This window comes from Exserohilum turcica (assembly GCF_000359705.1).
Source record: "Exserohilum turcica Et28A unplaced genomic scaffold SETTUscaffold_1, whole genome shotgun sequence".
Classification (NCBI taxonomy): Eukaryota; Fungi; Ascomycota; class Dothideomycetes; order Pleosporales; family Pleosporaceae; genus Exserohilum; species Exserohilum turcicum.
This window is the reverse complement of record NW_007359914.1, coordinates 3547189-3560194: the sequence shown is the minus strand read 5'-3', so window position 1 is coordinate 3560194 and position 13006 is coordinate 3547189. Positions and strand designations below refer to the sequence as shown.

The window sequence follows — 13006 nt, the reverse complement described above, 5'->3', positions numbered from 1 at the left end:
AGGCTTTGGCGCGCTGTAGTAGGTGCAGAGAGACTGGCCATAACTCGCGTACGTGCAAGAAAGATACTCTAGGTACTGCTTAATCTATTATGTTAATATGTAGTAAAACAACTATATTGTGGTGGAACTACAGGCTTATAGAGGTGCGCAGGTTTGGTGGGGTGCGGCGCTCGCTTGCCTGCGGCGCTCGCTTGCCACATACGTTATATATAATTAGAATAACCTTACCAACTCCATACTACGATTCTCCCACACACACACACACACACAGACCAAGCTCGCTCGCCCACACATCCCAGCCCCTGCAAAGCTCACTGCAAAACCCTATATCCCCCGGATATCAAAAGGTATAATCCATGCACGCAATATACATCTTGCTGGGGGGGGGGGGGGGTTTGCCTTGAAGCCACATTCAAAGCACTAAATCGCTTAATATCAATATCTTCCAAGTAAGTACTGCTATTGCCCGACTATTGTTAGTGCTACATACATATTGTCATGCTGTGTTAGCTGAATACATATTGTGCTATTCCATCCATTGGCTATACAGCACACGCATCGGGAGAAGAGGCATGTCACTTGTGGAAATGAAGAAGAAAGAAAAAAAAGAAAGAAAGAAAGAAAAGAGAGAATTGGTATGGTGTTGATATTGTGTCCTTCGGATTCGGCTATGTGGGCTGGGCCGTGTTTCTGTTTCTGTTTCCCTCATACAATACACACCCAATCAGTCTTTATCGAATGCATGCATGCATGCATGCATACATAGACACAGACATAGCAGCGCCAATGTATACCCAGAGAACAGGAAATGCATCCAGCAGGAATGGAGAGAAAAAAAAGCCCCGAAAAAAAAACGAACGTTGAACCCTTCCTCATTGGTAAAGACAGAAAAGGAACCCACCCCTCTTCAAAGCTGAAAAAAAAACAGAACGCCTAGGCTATGCGAACAAAGCAAAAAAGAAGAACAAAAAGAACTTGGCTTTGCAAGACCATGTCTATCAATGCTTTGACCACGGCCATCCCGCCTCCCAACCCACCCAATGGACCACCTTTCCCCCGCCCTCCCTTTGAGTTTTGCTTCCCCGAGGCGTAAATGCACGAATTCATCAGCGCCGAGATGTCAAAACGCCTGGCGCCATATGCATGTTTGGACAGCATGAAGCAACAAGAGAAGAAAAGAAAAAAAAAGGGAACAAGATGCACACCATGGAAAATGAGGAAGACGCTGGCTCCTTGTGAGAAAGAAAAAAAAGAAGAAAAACAAAAAGGGGGTGGGAGGGGGCGACCAAACTGAAAGTCCTTTTAAACACCGGTCCAGCCCCTTCGTCTTCTGACTTGTGCCAGGTATCCGCAATCACTCGCGCCACCATCCTCTCTACGTGGGGCGTCAAGTTCAGCAATGGCGGCCTTCTAATCCGCAGCTCCTTTTCGCACCGGGGTACTCATCTCCCCGCCGCTCGTCTCCCTTCTACGTCTTACAATCTGGAGTCGCGGAAGGGGCGGTGCAGCGCTCGGTGGTGGTGGTGTCGGCGCACCATTGGTTGTGGCATCGTTTTCACCTACCACGCTTTGCCGTCTCCTAATTACAGCCTCGCTGAGGCGGCCCTGTCGTGCTTTGGGAAGGCGAGAATTGGATTTGGAGTTTGCGTTATTAGCGTTATTGGCTTCTATACGAGCGAGCGACGTCGCAGCGTCGCGTGAGGGTGGACGCGACGGTGTACGGGCCGCATTTGGCGTGCCCGCACTACTTTGGAGAGCTGCAAAAGATGTGGAGCTGCGTACTAGAGAAGGTGTTTTAGAACGGCCTGATGAAGGAGGGAGGTCTGTCGTGGGGTCTTCGGCGAGATCCCACATGGTTGTTGAGGATTGGGAGCGCCCGATACGATCGCGGCCACTCCCAAGCGATGTTGGTGTGCCACTCATGGGTGGCAGCATAAATGTATTCTTGAGAGAATTGGGTGTAGGTGGCGTTAAGCCCATGCCGCTACCAATCAAGGTAGATCCTGAGCTTGAACCTGAGCCATCGCGCCGGCCAGCTGACGAAGCTGGACGCCGTAGGTTCAGGCCTGCAGTGGAAGCGCGACTAACGCTCCGCTTGCCATTGGAACCCTTGTTGATACCCGAAAGCTCTACTTCATCGCAGGCTCGGATAAGCTCTTCGGCCATCTGTCGCACCAGGACAGCAGAGTCGTGTTCCATGAGCCAGGTGATGCGCTCATAGCATCCGAAGGCCCGTACTAGCCAGCACCCTTCGTCCTTTGCATCACAAATTGTCCGCAGGATACGAAGGAAGTTCAGACGCGTTACAGCATCCTTGTGTCCAAGTTTCTGTTCAGTCCGGCTGAAAATCTCTGGGACGGCGAGCGACGCAGCGATAGGTGGCGACAGGCGGACGACTTTTTGTAGAGGCTCGAGCATATTCTCAAAGGTGGAGTGCGGCAAATCAGCCGAGGTGTAGGCGGAGATGATGGCAGCCGTGAAGCTCGATTGGGGTGAAAGGAGGTATTGCTCGACACGAGCCGTCTCTTCCTGGAGCCTGGATACTTGTTAGCACGTCGATCAATAATAACTGGGATGGTACGCACCAAACAAAAATAGCATCCAAAGCAGTTACTGCCCAGTTGCGGTCGCCCAGTAGTGAAACATAGAACGCGAGACCCTTGGCATCCCAAAGCATCTTACGCGCCACCTTGCCAGAGTTGACCATTTCAAGCAGCACCGGCAGAGCAAACTCCTTGAGCGGACCACCCTCACGCACGACGTCCTTGAGCAGCGGAATAATGTCCGACAGCGCAGCCTCCTCCTGCCTGCTCTTGTTGTGTCGACATAAGTTATACATGGTGTTGAGAATCTGGTTCGAGATTTCACGGTGGAAAGGTGGTAAGCGTTTGGGATCAGATGTAGACCTGTTTTGGCTGCGGCTCAGTGAGTCCCTTGACCTTGTGGATTTGAGTAGTTCGATCAGGATGTCGATTGCATTGGAATTTTGGAGGGCTTCGTGGGTCGACGAAAGCGAGCTGAGGTTTTTGATGAACTTGAGCATAGTAATTTGGTGCGGCGGAGCCATTTTGCGGAGGTCTTTGAGAACGCCTGTACGGTGTTAGTGTTCTGTCTGCCACAACAAAGCAAGAATCTCTCAGCTGAGTGACCCTAGACCCATTGTCAAAGTTATCAACCAGGTGACTTACGCTTCAAGATCATTCGATCCGCCACGAGATCCTTGACGTGACTCTCTGCCTGTGAAAAGATGAGGAAGATTTGCACAATCCTACCCACAATGAGGCGCGCGACCTCTCCGTCTTCCTCGACCATGCGGTTCAAGACCAGGCTGAGCGGATACAGCACGCTTGATCTTGAGAATATGCGGCAAAAGTCGTTCTTCGGTGTGGGTCCCTGCAATTCAAACACACCAAACACGCCATTGACACCAATGAGCACGAGGTCACGCTCGGCGTCAATGTCCTCTTCCAAGAATTCAACAAGCACGTTGATGCCACCACATCCAATGAACATCTGAAGCGTCAAGGTACTTGTCTGGTACATCTGTCGCACGAATGCTGCAGCTTCTTTCCGAATGTCACTAGGGAACTTTTTCGAAGCAAAGTAGCAGATGGTTGGGATTCCTCCAAGGAAAGACAAGCTCTCTTGTGACTCGGCATCCTCCAGGATGATGAGGTTGATGATCTTCAGAAGTGGCAGCACTACCTCGTTGTGCGGCCTGGTCCCAAGAATTTCCAAAATAGGCAGCATGCCATGGCTCCGCAGAATGATGGACCGCTTGTCTGGCGATTCATGCAGAACTTGTAGCAGTTGGTCTGCAATTTCAAGTAGCTCGTCGTCTGGCTGACTGGTCTTCAAGCAGCCGACAAGCCCTTCCGTCATCTTTGTCAGTCGATCGTCTCGGTCGCGCGCAACATTATTTTCCAGGTTGATGTTGTCTAGACCCTCATCGAGGTTCGCAAACGGGTCCAGGTCATCTTCGTCGGCAATGGTGAATGAGCTTGCCATTTTCGATGTGAGCATGGCAAGACTACTGTGTTCGCTTCCGCTGTCGCTTTCTGCTCGAACGGGATTAGCGAGGTGACCTTTGATATCGCCAAATACGTCAGAGAAATCATCTCTATCGTCCTCGGCATATTTTTGAATTTCAATCTGAGACTGCGTCCGGTGCAACTTGCGATTCGAGGTCGAACTCGCTGATCGCTGATGAAAGGATCCATTTGCCTTCAAATCTCGTGTTGATTTTGGGCCTGCTTTTAAATCGTTTGGATGGAACAACCGGGGCGAGAAGTTGTCAGACGGCGAGTTGTTGGCAGCAGCTATTTGCTTGGGCTGCATAGCTGGTGGCTGAGCGTACTGCATGGCTGCCAGTTTGCGCTCAAAGGCGCCTTCATCAGCCGGCATAAGATCTGAGTAATCCTCGATTGTGTCTTCACGAAACAATTGGCTAGGTCGCGCTGGAGCAGCGGTCCTCGGCCTCGAAGGCTGCATGGACCTTGGGTTTGCACGAAGAAACGCTGTTCTTGGTTGTAAATCATGCCTCTCCTCATACTCTGAATCAGTAGCGCTAGATACCGACGTGGACGACCGACTGGCGCTGCTAGATTTGCCGTTTGCTCTTTCATTTGCTCTCTGGCCGGACGCTTTTGAAGCACCCTGGTACTGTTGCATGCTCTTCGGACTCTTAACCGTGGCCTCACCATCTCCATAATCAGTCATCTCGGCTACCGACTCAAAGCTGGCAAAGGCCTTGAGCCTGTCGCCGGAGAAAAGACCACCAAAGTTGTCCTGGGGCTTGAGGTGAGGCATCTGCAGGGCACGGGGCGATATGCTTTCGGCAAAGTCCTTGTCCCAATTGTCATCGTGATCCAACTCTGGCGAGCGGAACGATTCTGCGCTAGGTCTGTGCTTGGATATGTTGAGGTTTACATTGACGGCTGGCCTGCGGGACGCAGCGCCGGGGCCGGGTGACGACTTTTGCCCACCGTGAACAAGGCGGGAACTTCTGCGCAGAGAGTTGGGCGACTTCAATGCTTCATTCCACTCCTGCACAGACTTGACTGCTTCTTGATATTCTGTAGGCTTTGTGGGTACGGCAGGGACAGTGCGCTTCGCGCTAAGAATCCATGGGTGCTTCAATAGGCGTTTCGCGGAGATACGAAGAGTGGGGTTCTTCTGGAAACATTCCATGAGAAACTCACGCAGGAGCTGCACGGGTCAGCACATGGTGTTGAAGGAGGCGGGCGCTTGCAAAAGGGTCTACTCACTGGAGAAGCACTGCCGGGAATGGGCGGATGCTCGTCGTTGACAATTCTGAAAAGGGCCTGCATGGGTTGTAGCTTATGATACGGCGGCTTGCCCTCTATCAGCTCGATGACAGTACATCCCAAACTCCAAATGTCTGACGAGGTGGTGGCGCCAGAAAGCTCAATGACCTCTGGGGCCATCCAGTAGGGCGTGCCCACGACGCTCGACTGGTCGAGACCCGACTGTTTTGTGGCCACACCAAAGTCTGCCAGTTTGACCAAGCCCTCTTTTGTTGTCAGGATGTTGGCACCCTTGATATCGCGATGTATGACACCCTGCTCGTGCAGGTAGAGGAGGCCGTGGAGGACCTGGGACATGTACAGGGCGACGAGGTTCTCGGGGAATTTGCCAAAGTTCTTGCAGATGCTGTGCAACGAGCCATTCTCGCAGTACCTGGGAGCGGTTAGTAATTTGCCCTGTTCCGGACGCTTGCGCGCGGGCTCGACTCACTCGAGAATAATGTACAGGCTTTCTGAGCTCCTCACGAAACCGTGGTACTTGACAATGTTGGGGTGGTTGAGGTTCTTGAGCAGGTCGATTTCCATCTCCATGTTCTTGAGGTCGGCGGCGCCCAGGTTCTCGAGGCGGACCTGCTTGATGGCGACCGTCTCGCCGGTGCCCCAATTGAGGGCGCGGTAGACGCTGCCGAATGCGCCCTTGCCCAGGCAGTCGCCCAGCTGGTAGTCCTTGAGGCCGGCGACATCTTGGGCGGCTTTTTGGGCGGTGCCCTCTCTGCTGGGGCGCTGGTCGCGGTCGCGGTCACGGTCGCGGTCGCGGGGGTGGCCATTGTGGTGGGACGACGACGACGACGACTTTTTCGAGTGGCCTCCGGGCGTGTTTGACGAGGGTTGCGATGGGCGCGAGTTGGAGGGCGCGTGCGAGGGTTTGGGTGGAGCATGTGAGACCATATTGACTTTTGCAGCCCTGGTCGCCGGCCCAGCAGCTCCAGGCAGCCGTTTCTTAAGTCCGCGTCAGGTCCGTCTGCGGCCTGGCGCAGGCCGATTGTGGTGTCGGCGGAGTCGAGGGCGAGGGCGAAGGTTGAGCAGCAGCGGCGGCGGCGGCGGTGTGTGGCTTGCTGCTGTGTGCATGTCCTCGAATCGCAGCGGCGGCAGAAACAACGGCAGCAGAAGAGCGCAGCAGCGGCGGCAACAGCAGCGAAGACAACAGGCGCACCGGCGGCGGGATTGGCATCAATGAGCCGACAGTTGTTGTTGTTGCTTGCCCATGCGCGACCCGGCTTAGGCTGTTGGCGGGGTCCGTCTCACGCCCTGGCTGTGAAATAGCAATTATCACTCGGGGGATCCTGGCTGCATGCACGCCAGCGCTTCGACAGTGGCGCCCACGACTATCGGGCGTCGTTAGGCTGCGTGCGAAGGCGAGGGGGCGCGAGGCATCGTCGGGCGACGAGGGCGCGGGCGAAGAGAGCCGAGAGGGGAGAGTGGGCGACTGCGAGAATGCAGAATGCAGAATGCAGAATGCAGAATGGCGTGCAGCGGTCAGTCACTCAGCCAGCCCGTCCATCCGTCAAGTCAGTCAAGGCCGTGTGCTCGTCGGGCGCTGGCCACTCAGTCGTGGGCATTTGGCTGCTAGTACCTGCCGACCGCCCCCAACAGCCAGCAGCTGCCCTCTATCTAATCACTCACTTACTCATCCACTCACTCACCCACTCACCCACTCACTCACTCACTCATCCTCGCCTGCATCTCGTCTGCTCTCGTCTCTTCTCATGCCTCTCATCGCCCCATCGCCTCTCATCGCCATTCATCGCCATTCATCGGCCTCCCCCGTCCGATGACCTCACTCCCGTGTGCACTGGGCCATGCCACGCTCTCGTCGGCCCTTCTTGCCCCCAATGCCGCCCGTTGCTTTTTCCTCTACACTCTCTCCTGATTTCCTTTTTCCCTCTCTGCAGGGCGCACAACCCTGCTCGCGCGTCTTCACGTGCGCCCAACTGCCCATGTGCAGCCAGGTACCGGGTGCGCGCTGCCTTTCCAACCTGCCATGCCCTCGGCACGCCACCCGCTCGTCTTGTGCCAACAGCGTCATACCCAGCTATTATCCGCTATCGCCCTGAACCGAAATTACCTTATCGCGGGGAATGTGGGGAAGCATGTGTAGCTTTGGCCACCCCGTCCACGGAGCCTGCGCCCGACACGAGCTCCGTGCCATCAGCAGCTTACGCACCCGGCACCCAATAATGCACAAATCTACTTTTCCATTGCAAGCCTGCTTAGTAGTCGCCTCGCCCATGGTTTGTACCCTAGTGTAATCCCAACCGCGCCATACTCCCCTCACAGCCCCCCGTCACTGCTTACGAGCTCACAACATTGAGCACACCACCGTCAACCGCCAGAATCTGCCCATTGACATACGAGTTCTTGGTCAGGAAGATGACCGCCTGCGCCATCTCCGCGTCGCTGCCCGCCCGTCCGTGTGGGACATGGCCCTTCTCCTGGATCTTCTCGTCTGGCAGATCGCTCTTCTGGTGCTCGTCACTCTCCTTGGCCGTCATCTCAGAGGGGAAATACCCAGGCGCAATGCTGTTCACGCGGATGCGGAGCTTCTGGAACTCGGCCGACATGAGCTTGCTCAAGTGCACCGTACCGCCCTTGGCCGCGTTGTAGCTGAAGTGGCCCTGTGCATCTTTCATGATGCCCGACATGGAGCTGATAACAATGACTGACGCAGAGAGGTGGCCATGTGTTTCGGTGCCAGCTTGCAACAGCGGCAATAGGACAACCGTCGAGAAGTACACGGCAGTCACATCGGTGTTGTATGTCTCGGCCCAGCCCTCAAACGTCTCGTTGTCAAACAGCTTCTTCTTCATGTCAGTCGCCTTTTCCGCGTCCGGGATTCCCTTCTCGCCAGAAACGCCAGCCGAGGCGATGAACAGGTTGATGTACTTCTCCTTGGATGCCAGCTCCTGGTACATGCGCTCCAGGTCGTCCTTTTTGGTCACGTCGCACGGTGAGAGAGGTATAATCTCGCCACCCTGGTCGGGGTTGTGTGACTTGGCAGCAGTCTCGAGAGCTAATTGTCAAGGAAGAGGTTAGTTTGGAATTGCGCATTCTAGCCAGGGTTTCCTTACCTTCCTTGCGACGGCCGGTAATGTATACCTTTACTCACTTGTCAGACATGCACTATAGCATTACCATTGCTACATACCTTGGCGCCGTTTGCTGCGAGTGCCTGGGCAGCCATCAATCCGATCCCAGACCCGCCTCCACTGATCACGCAAACATAGTCTTTGACAGAAAAGAGCTTCTCAACGTGGAGGTCACCTGTGCTGGCTTTGGGAGGCATGGTGAAGAATTGTCGTGGATTCTTGTGATTTTGTGGATTGAAAAGACAATTGCAAAGTCCGCGGGCAGGTTTAAAGGCTGGGAGGAAGAAGAAGAGCCTGGCTTGACGCGAAATGGCAAAGTAGTTCGGGTAGGTGTTTTCGATTTATGACGTACCTGTGTAAACAGCCCACCAGCTCAATTAGGCTTAGGGCAATGGCACAGCAGATGTGGACTTGATTTACGTAAGCAGAGCAGTCCTACTTACATAATCACGGGCTGCGCATCAATCTGCACAGATTTCATTGGACGCTCAAAGAAATTGCAAGCCAATAATACATGCGCAGGCTGTCGCGCTAGCTTGGCAGGCCCTGGCTAACGAGTACTAGCAATCCCGGTGTTGGAATCATGGCTGAAGTCGTGTGGCTGATGCTCTTTCCGTATTCGGCTACGAAGATACTGCATCTCAGCCTGGGGCTGTCCTCTCTGAACCATCCCTCTTTTCCTCCACCGCGCTTTTGACGCTTGGGCGGTTTCTGTTTCTAGTTTGGTTTGGTTTGTCTTTCCATCTCTTTCTGCACGGTTGTACCCGCCTTTAGAGTGCTTGCCAGCCTCAGACTACAACCCGTTGCCGATCGCTAGGCACCATCGCTGCCTGGCATACCTACGCTCAACTTCATACACTACCATGTGCGAGTCTTAATCGCCAAGTAACGGAAATACACAAACTATCGCTATATCTGCACAAAAAGGTTGTTCATGGACATCCTGCTCATGATAGAACACCATGGAACTTGAGACGCTTCCAATCTCACATGAATGGGACGCCCCTTCCGTGACTGGCAAGAGCTTTCCAGATCGAATATGGCCCGAGCCATTAGATACCCCTGGCTATGTCCCACATCATCTCAAGCGTGCTGCATCAGGCCAATTTCCAATCTTGGAGCTCATCCAGCGCGTGCTGTACCGCCTCAAGCCCAGCGGGGTGGGTGAGGTCGAGAAACTACTTGCTCTGATCGGTCTTTATCAGACACTGCGCCCAGTCTACACACACATCAAGGACTTTTGCATATGGGCGCTCACTGTACAAGTTACTGTACCCGAAAGCGACCCCGTCGCAAAAGAAATACTCGCTTGGATAGGCTCAGAAGTCATCACGAACAGCCATTCACGAAACGCTATGCTAGTCACCAGTAGCATGCAAGATGCAAACGATGATTTCCATCGTCGTATGATCATGCCTCCTCCTCCAGGCGTAGCCATGGACAAGAGGGACGATGGAGTCTTGTGCCTCCCGCCGATTGGTACACGATTATTCTGGGTCGGCTTTCGCCCTTTCGTCTTCTCGCGCAGGGGCGGAAACAGCTACAGCAATCACAGGACTATGTCTGGTCACATGGTTGATGACAGGGGCCTCCTTCAAAACGCAATCACCCTCATGACCCTCGGATGGAGTCTCAAGCCTTTGCAAGACTTTACCGCAATGTGTCATGACTTCAAATTGAAACATCTCACGGGGACTACTACAGTTTATTTTGCTGGAGAGGGCCGTAATGACCCGTATGGAAATGTCTGGTACGCTGGGAGAAACATGGCCATTCCAAGTCACCGTCGTTAACAAACTTAGGCAATCAGTATCCAAGGCCATCCGCAAGCTCGATACTATCGACATGGATGAGCAGGTGAAATTGGACATTGTTCGAGATGCCGAGTACTATTACAGTGACGAGTCGTAAGTAGAATATCCCGCGCTGCAAATGCTGCTGTGGAAAGTTTCTTTCTATCTCTCTAAAGGGAGTGTATGTTTACAATATTCCAGACGCGCCTTTTTCGCCGACTGCGGTATCCCCTACCGACGCGGCTATCTTTTCTACGGTCCTCCTGGCACTGGCAAAAGCTCCTTCAGCGCCGCACTAGCTGGCCATCTCCGATGCGACATTTACCACATCAATCTCGCAAACGGGAGCATCAGCGACGGCGTCCTGCACCGACTCTTCCTCGGCCTCCCCCGCAAATGCATAGTGGTCATCGAGGACATTGATTCCGCCGGTATTGGCCGCGAACACACATCATGGGAAACACAGAACGCCGAATCACTCGACCACTCAGGTAAACCAATTTCTTCCGACGAGCTGAAACCAAACAGAACAAAGTTCTCAGCAATCACACGTCGCAACATGGTCACCTTGAGCGGGCTTCTGAATGCCATCGACGGCAATGCGTCGCAAGAGGGAAGACTCCTCATCATGACTTCCAATGATCCCGACGCCCTTGATGCCGCTCTCACACGCCCCGGCCGCATCGACAAGAAAGTCTACTTTGGCAACATGAGCAAGAGCGCCGGCAAGAGCATCTTCAAGCGCCTAATCGGCCGCTCAGCCATGGCCCACGACTCGGCCTTTACCGTCGCGCAAATCGACCAGTGGGCAACGGAATTCGCGGAAAAAGTTCCACCTAATACCTGTAAGTTACTCCGCAATCATCAAATTTCCTTTTTTTTTCAGCAATACTAACGTGTTCAACCAGTCTCGCCAGCACAAGTCCAGAATTTCCTCCAGGCTTGTCGCGGCGACCCGATCAAAGCTCTAGACGACATTGAGGCTTGGGTTGCAGAAAATAGAGCCTCTCGCTGTACTGATTTCCCGCCTAATCAAGCCGAGGATTCAGAGGCGGATAGCGAGAAGTATCCTGAGCGAGGTGGTGGTGGTGTGGAGTAGAGATGCATAGAGACGAAGTGTATCGTTAATCTATTGGCAAATCTTCACTGTACAATTTGTAGAAGCACTCTCAAAGACGAGGTTAATACATGGCTTGAGTAATACAAGATATTCCCATTCCAGTCAGCCAATTCATACATAGTCAGTGAGGAAGAAAAAAAAAGGCAAAGAGACTTGGATATTTTTTTCACTCAAGACTCGAATATCAGCAAAACTCCGTAGCACAAGTAGCACAAACAATAGACAAAGTATACACATATATTTGCATTAACTATGTTGAATTTCTCGCTTTATTATTCCTTCGTTTCATATGTATCTACATATCTTCATAAGGGAGTGTGTGTGTGTGTGTGTGTGTATGTAAGTCATGACGTCGTCAACATCTCTTCCTCAAACCCATACCCGCATCCAAGCCATTACCATGAATACAATCCTAATAAAACCACTTCCCCTTCTATTCTTCTTCTTCTTCTTCTTCTTCATTTTTCATTTTTCATCATCAAAAGAAAAAAAAGAAAACAAGAAACTTGACTTCCCCGACAGGACGAGTACGCGGTATCTAGCACTGGCGGACATACATACCAATGGGACTAGGATTGTAGTCCTGGAAGTAATCCAGGGCAAAGTCGCCGGTGCTGCACATCTCGAAGGCGATGCGCTGGCCGGCGGGGCAATCGAAGGTAGCGACGCTCCAGGCGCCGCCGGGCGCCACGCTGAGGGAAACGGCGTCGCCGGACTTGGCGGGCTGGTTGTTCCACGTGGTCTGCTCGGTGGCGTAGTCCTTGAGGGCGGTGACGGTGCATTGGCCGGTGCCCGAGAGGGTGTAGTCAGAGGTCTCGAGGTCTTTCTTTTGCGGGAGCAGGAAGATGGCGGTGCACTTTTTGCCGGCGTACGAGTAGGGAATGTCGAAGTTGAAGATGCTGCAGGTGTGGCTGTCGACTTTGCCGTTGTATGATGTCCCATATGCTTTGTCGGGCTGTGAGGAGTCGACGGGGACAATCAGGTGTGGGTACTGGTAGTTGCCGTTGAGGTCCGCCGGGCATGTGTCGCTGGCTGGGGGCGAGGGTTCGGGCTTAGTTGGAGGAGGAGATGGGGGTGGAGTGGGCTTGGGGATCTGGGAGGTTGTGGTTTCGGTCTTGGTGATGGTGGTGACGGGGGGGCAGGGCGTCTCGGCAGGTGGAGGTGTGGGTGTAGGCTTGGGGGCTTCGCCGCCTCCAGAGCCGCAGGAGCCAGCGGAGCCGAGAGAGATCTTGACGCACTTGTCCTGGCCTGCGACGGGTTCCGAGTAGACGTTGTAGACGCCGTTGTCGTTGACGGGGCAGGCGTAGAATGTGGCGTCGCCCTTGTATGTGACGCTGCCATCGGAGCCAACGGCGAATCCGGTCGTGGGAGAAGCACCCACATCGCACTGGAACTGGGTGGTGGGTGGTGTCAAGATGCAGCCTCTTCCGTTGGAATCAGTGAAGCCGCCATCGCTGAGGCAGTAGCATCCATTGGGCAAGTGGTCACCAACGCGGTTCTGGCCGTCACCGAGTTGGCCAAGGATGCCTTGAGCGCCACCAGATGCCTTGAGCTGGAAGCATTGTGTGTTTCCGCGAGCAACGAGGGCATTGGCACCAAGGCCGAATGCGAGGGGAGCGAGTGCGTATCTCATATTAACGATTGTGTAGGGCTATTATACTATTGATTAAAGTTACTGCT

The 13006-nt window shown here is 53.6% G+C and overlaps 4 protein-coding genes across 4 annotated transcripts; 1 reads left to right on the top strand and 3 right to left on the bottom strand.

The window, feature by feature from the left end:
- Positions 1–1410: 1410 nt before the first annotated feature.
- Positions 1411–6260, bottom strand: SETTUDRAFT_134371 (uncharacterized protein; the record flags this gene model as incomplete). The annotated part of the gene is made up of 5 exons (XM_008022915.1): positions 5758–6260; positions 5268–5700; positions 3189–5208; positions 2586–3090; positions 1411–2536 (listed from the first exon to the last, which is right to left on the bottom strand). The coding sequence occupies exons 1-5, from the start codon at positions 6213–6215 to the stop codon at positions 1411–1413; spliced, it is 4542 nt and encodes a 1513-aa protein (XP_008021106.1). The 5' UTR covers positions 6216–6260.
- A 1358-nt stretch (positions 6261–7618) lies between these two features.
- On the bottom strand, positions 7619–8610 carry SETTUDRAFT_87042 (uncharacterized protein; the record flags this gene model as incomplete). The annotated part of the gene is made up of 3 exons (XM_008022309.1): positions 7619–8337; positions 8396–8423; positions 8473–8610. The coding sequence occupies 3 exons, from the start codon at positions 8608–8610 to the stop codon at positions 7619–7621; spliced, it is 885 nt and encodes a 294-aa protein (XP_008020500.1).
- A 765-nt stretch (positions 8611–9375) lies between these two features.
- SETTUDRAFT_30686 (uncharacterized protein) lies at positions 9376–11305 on the top strand (the record flags this gene model as incomplete). The annotated part of the gene is made up of 4 exons (XM_008022061.1): positions 9376–10163; positions 10216–10320; positions 10408–11051; positions 11115–11305. The coding sequence occupies 4 exons, from the start codon at positions 9376–9378 to the stop codon at positions 11303–11305; spliced, it is 1728 nt and encodes a 575-aa protein (XP_008020252.1).
- Positions 11306–11569: 264 nt separating this feature from the next.
- Positions 11570–13006, bottom strand: SETTUDRAFT_162674 (uncharacterized protein). Its single transcript, XM_008022914.1, has one exon. The coding sequence runs from the start codon at positions 12957–12959 to the stop codon at positions 11865–11867; it is 1095 nt and encodes a 364-aa protein (XP_008021105.1). The 5' UTR covers positions 12960–13006; the 3' UTR covers positions 11570–11864.

Excerpts from the sequence above, each read along its gene's own strand:
- SETTUDRAFT_162674 (XM_008022914.1), bottom strand. The coding sequence starts at position 12,959 with ATGAGATACGCACTCGCTCCCCTCGCATTCGGCCTTGGTGCCAATGCC.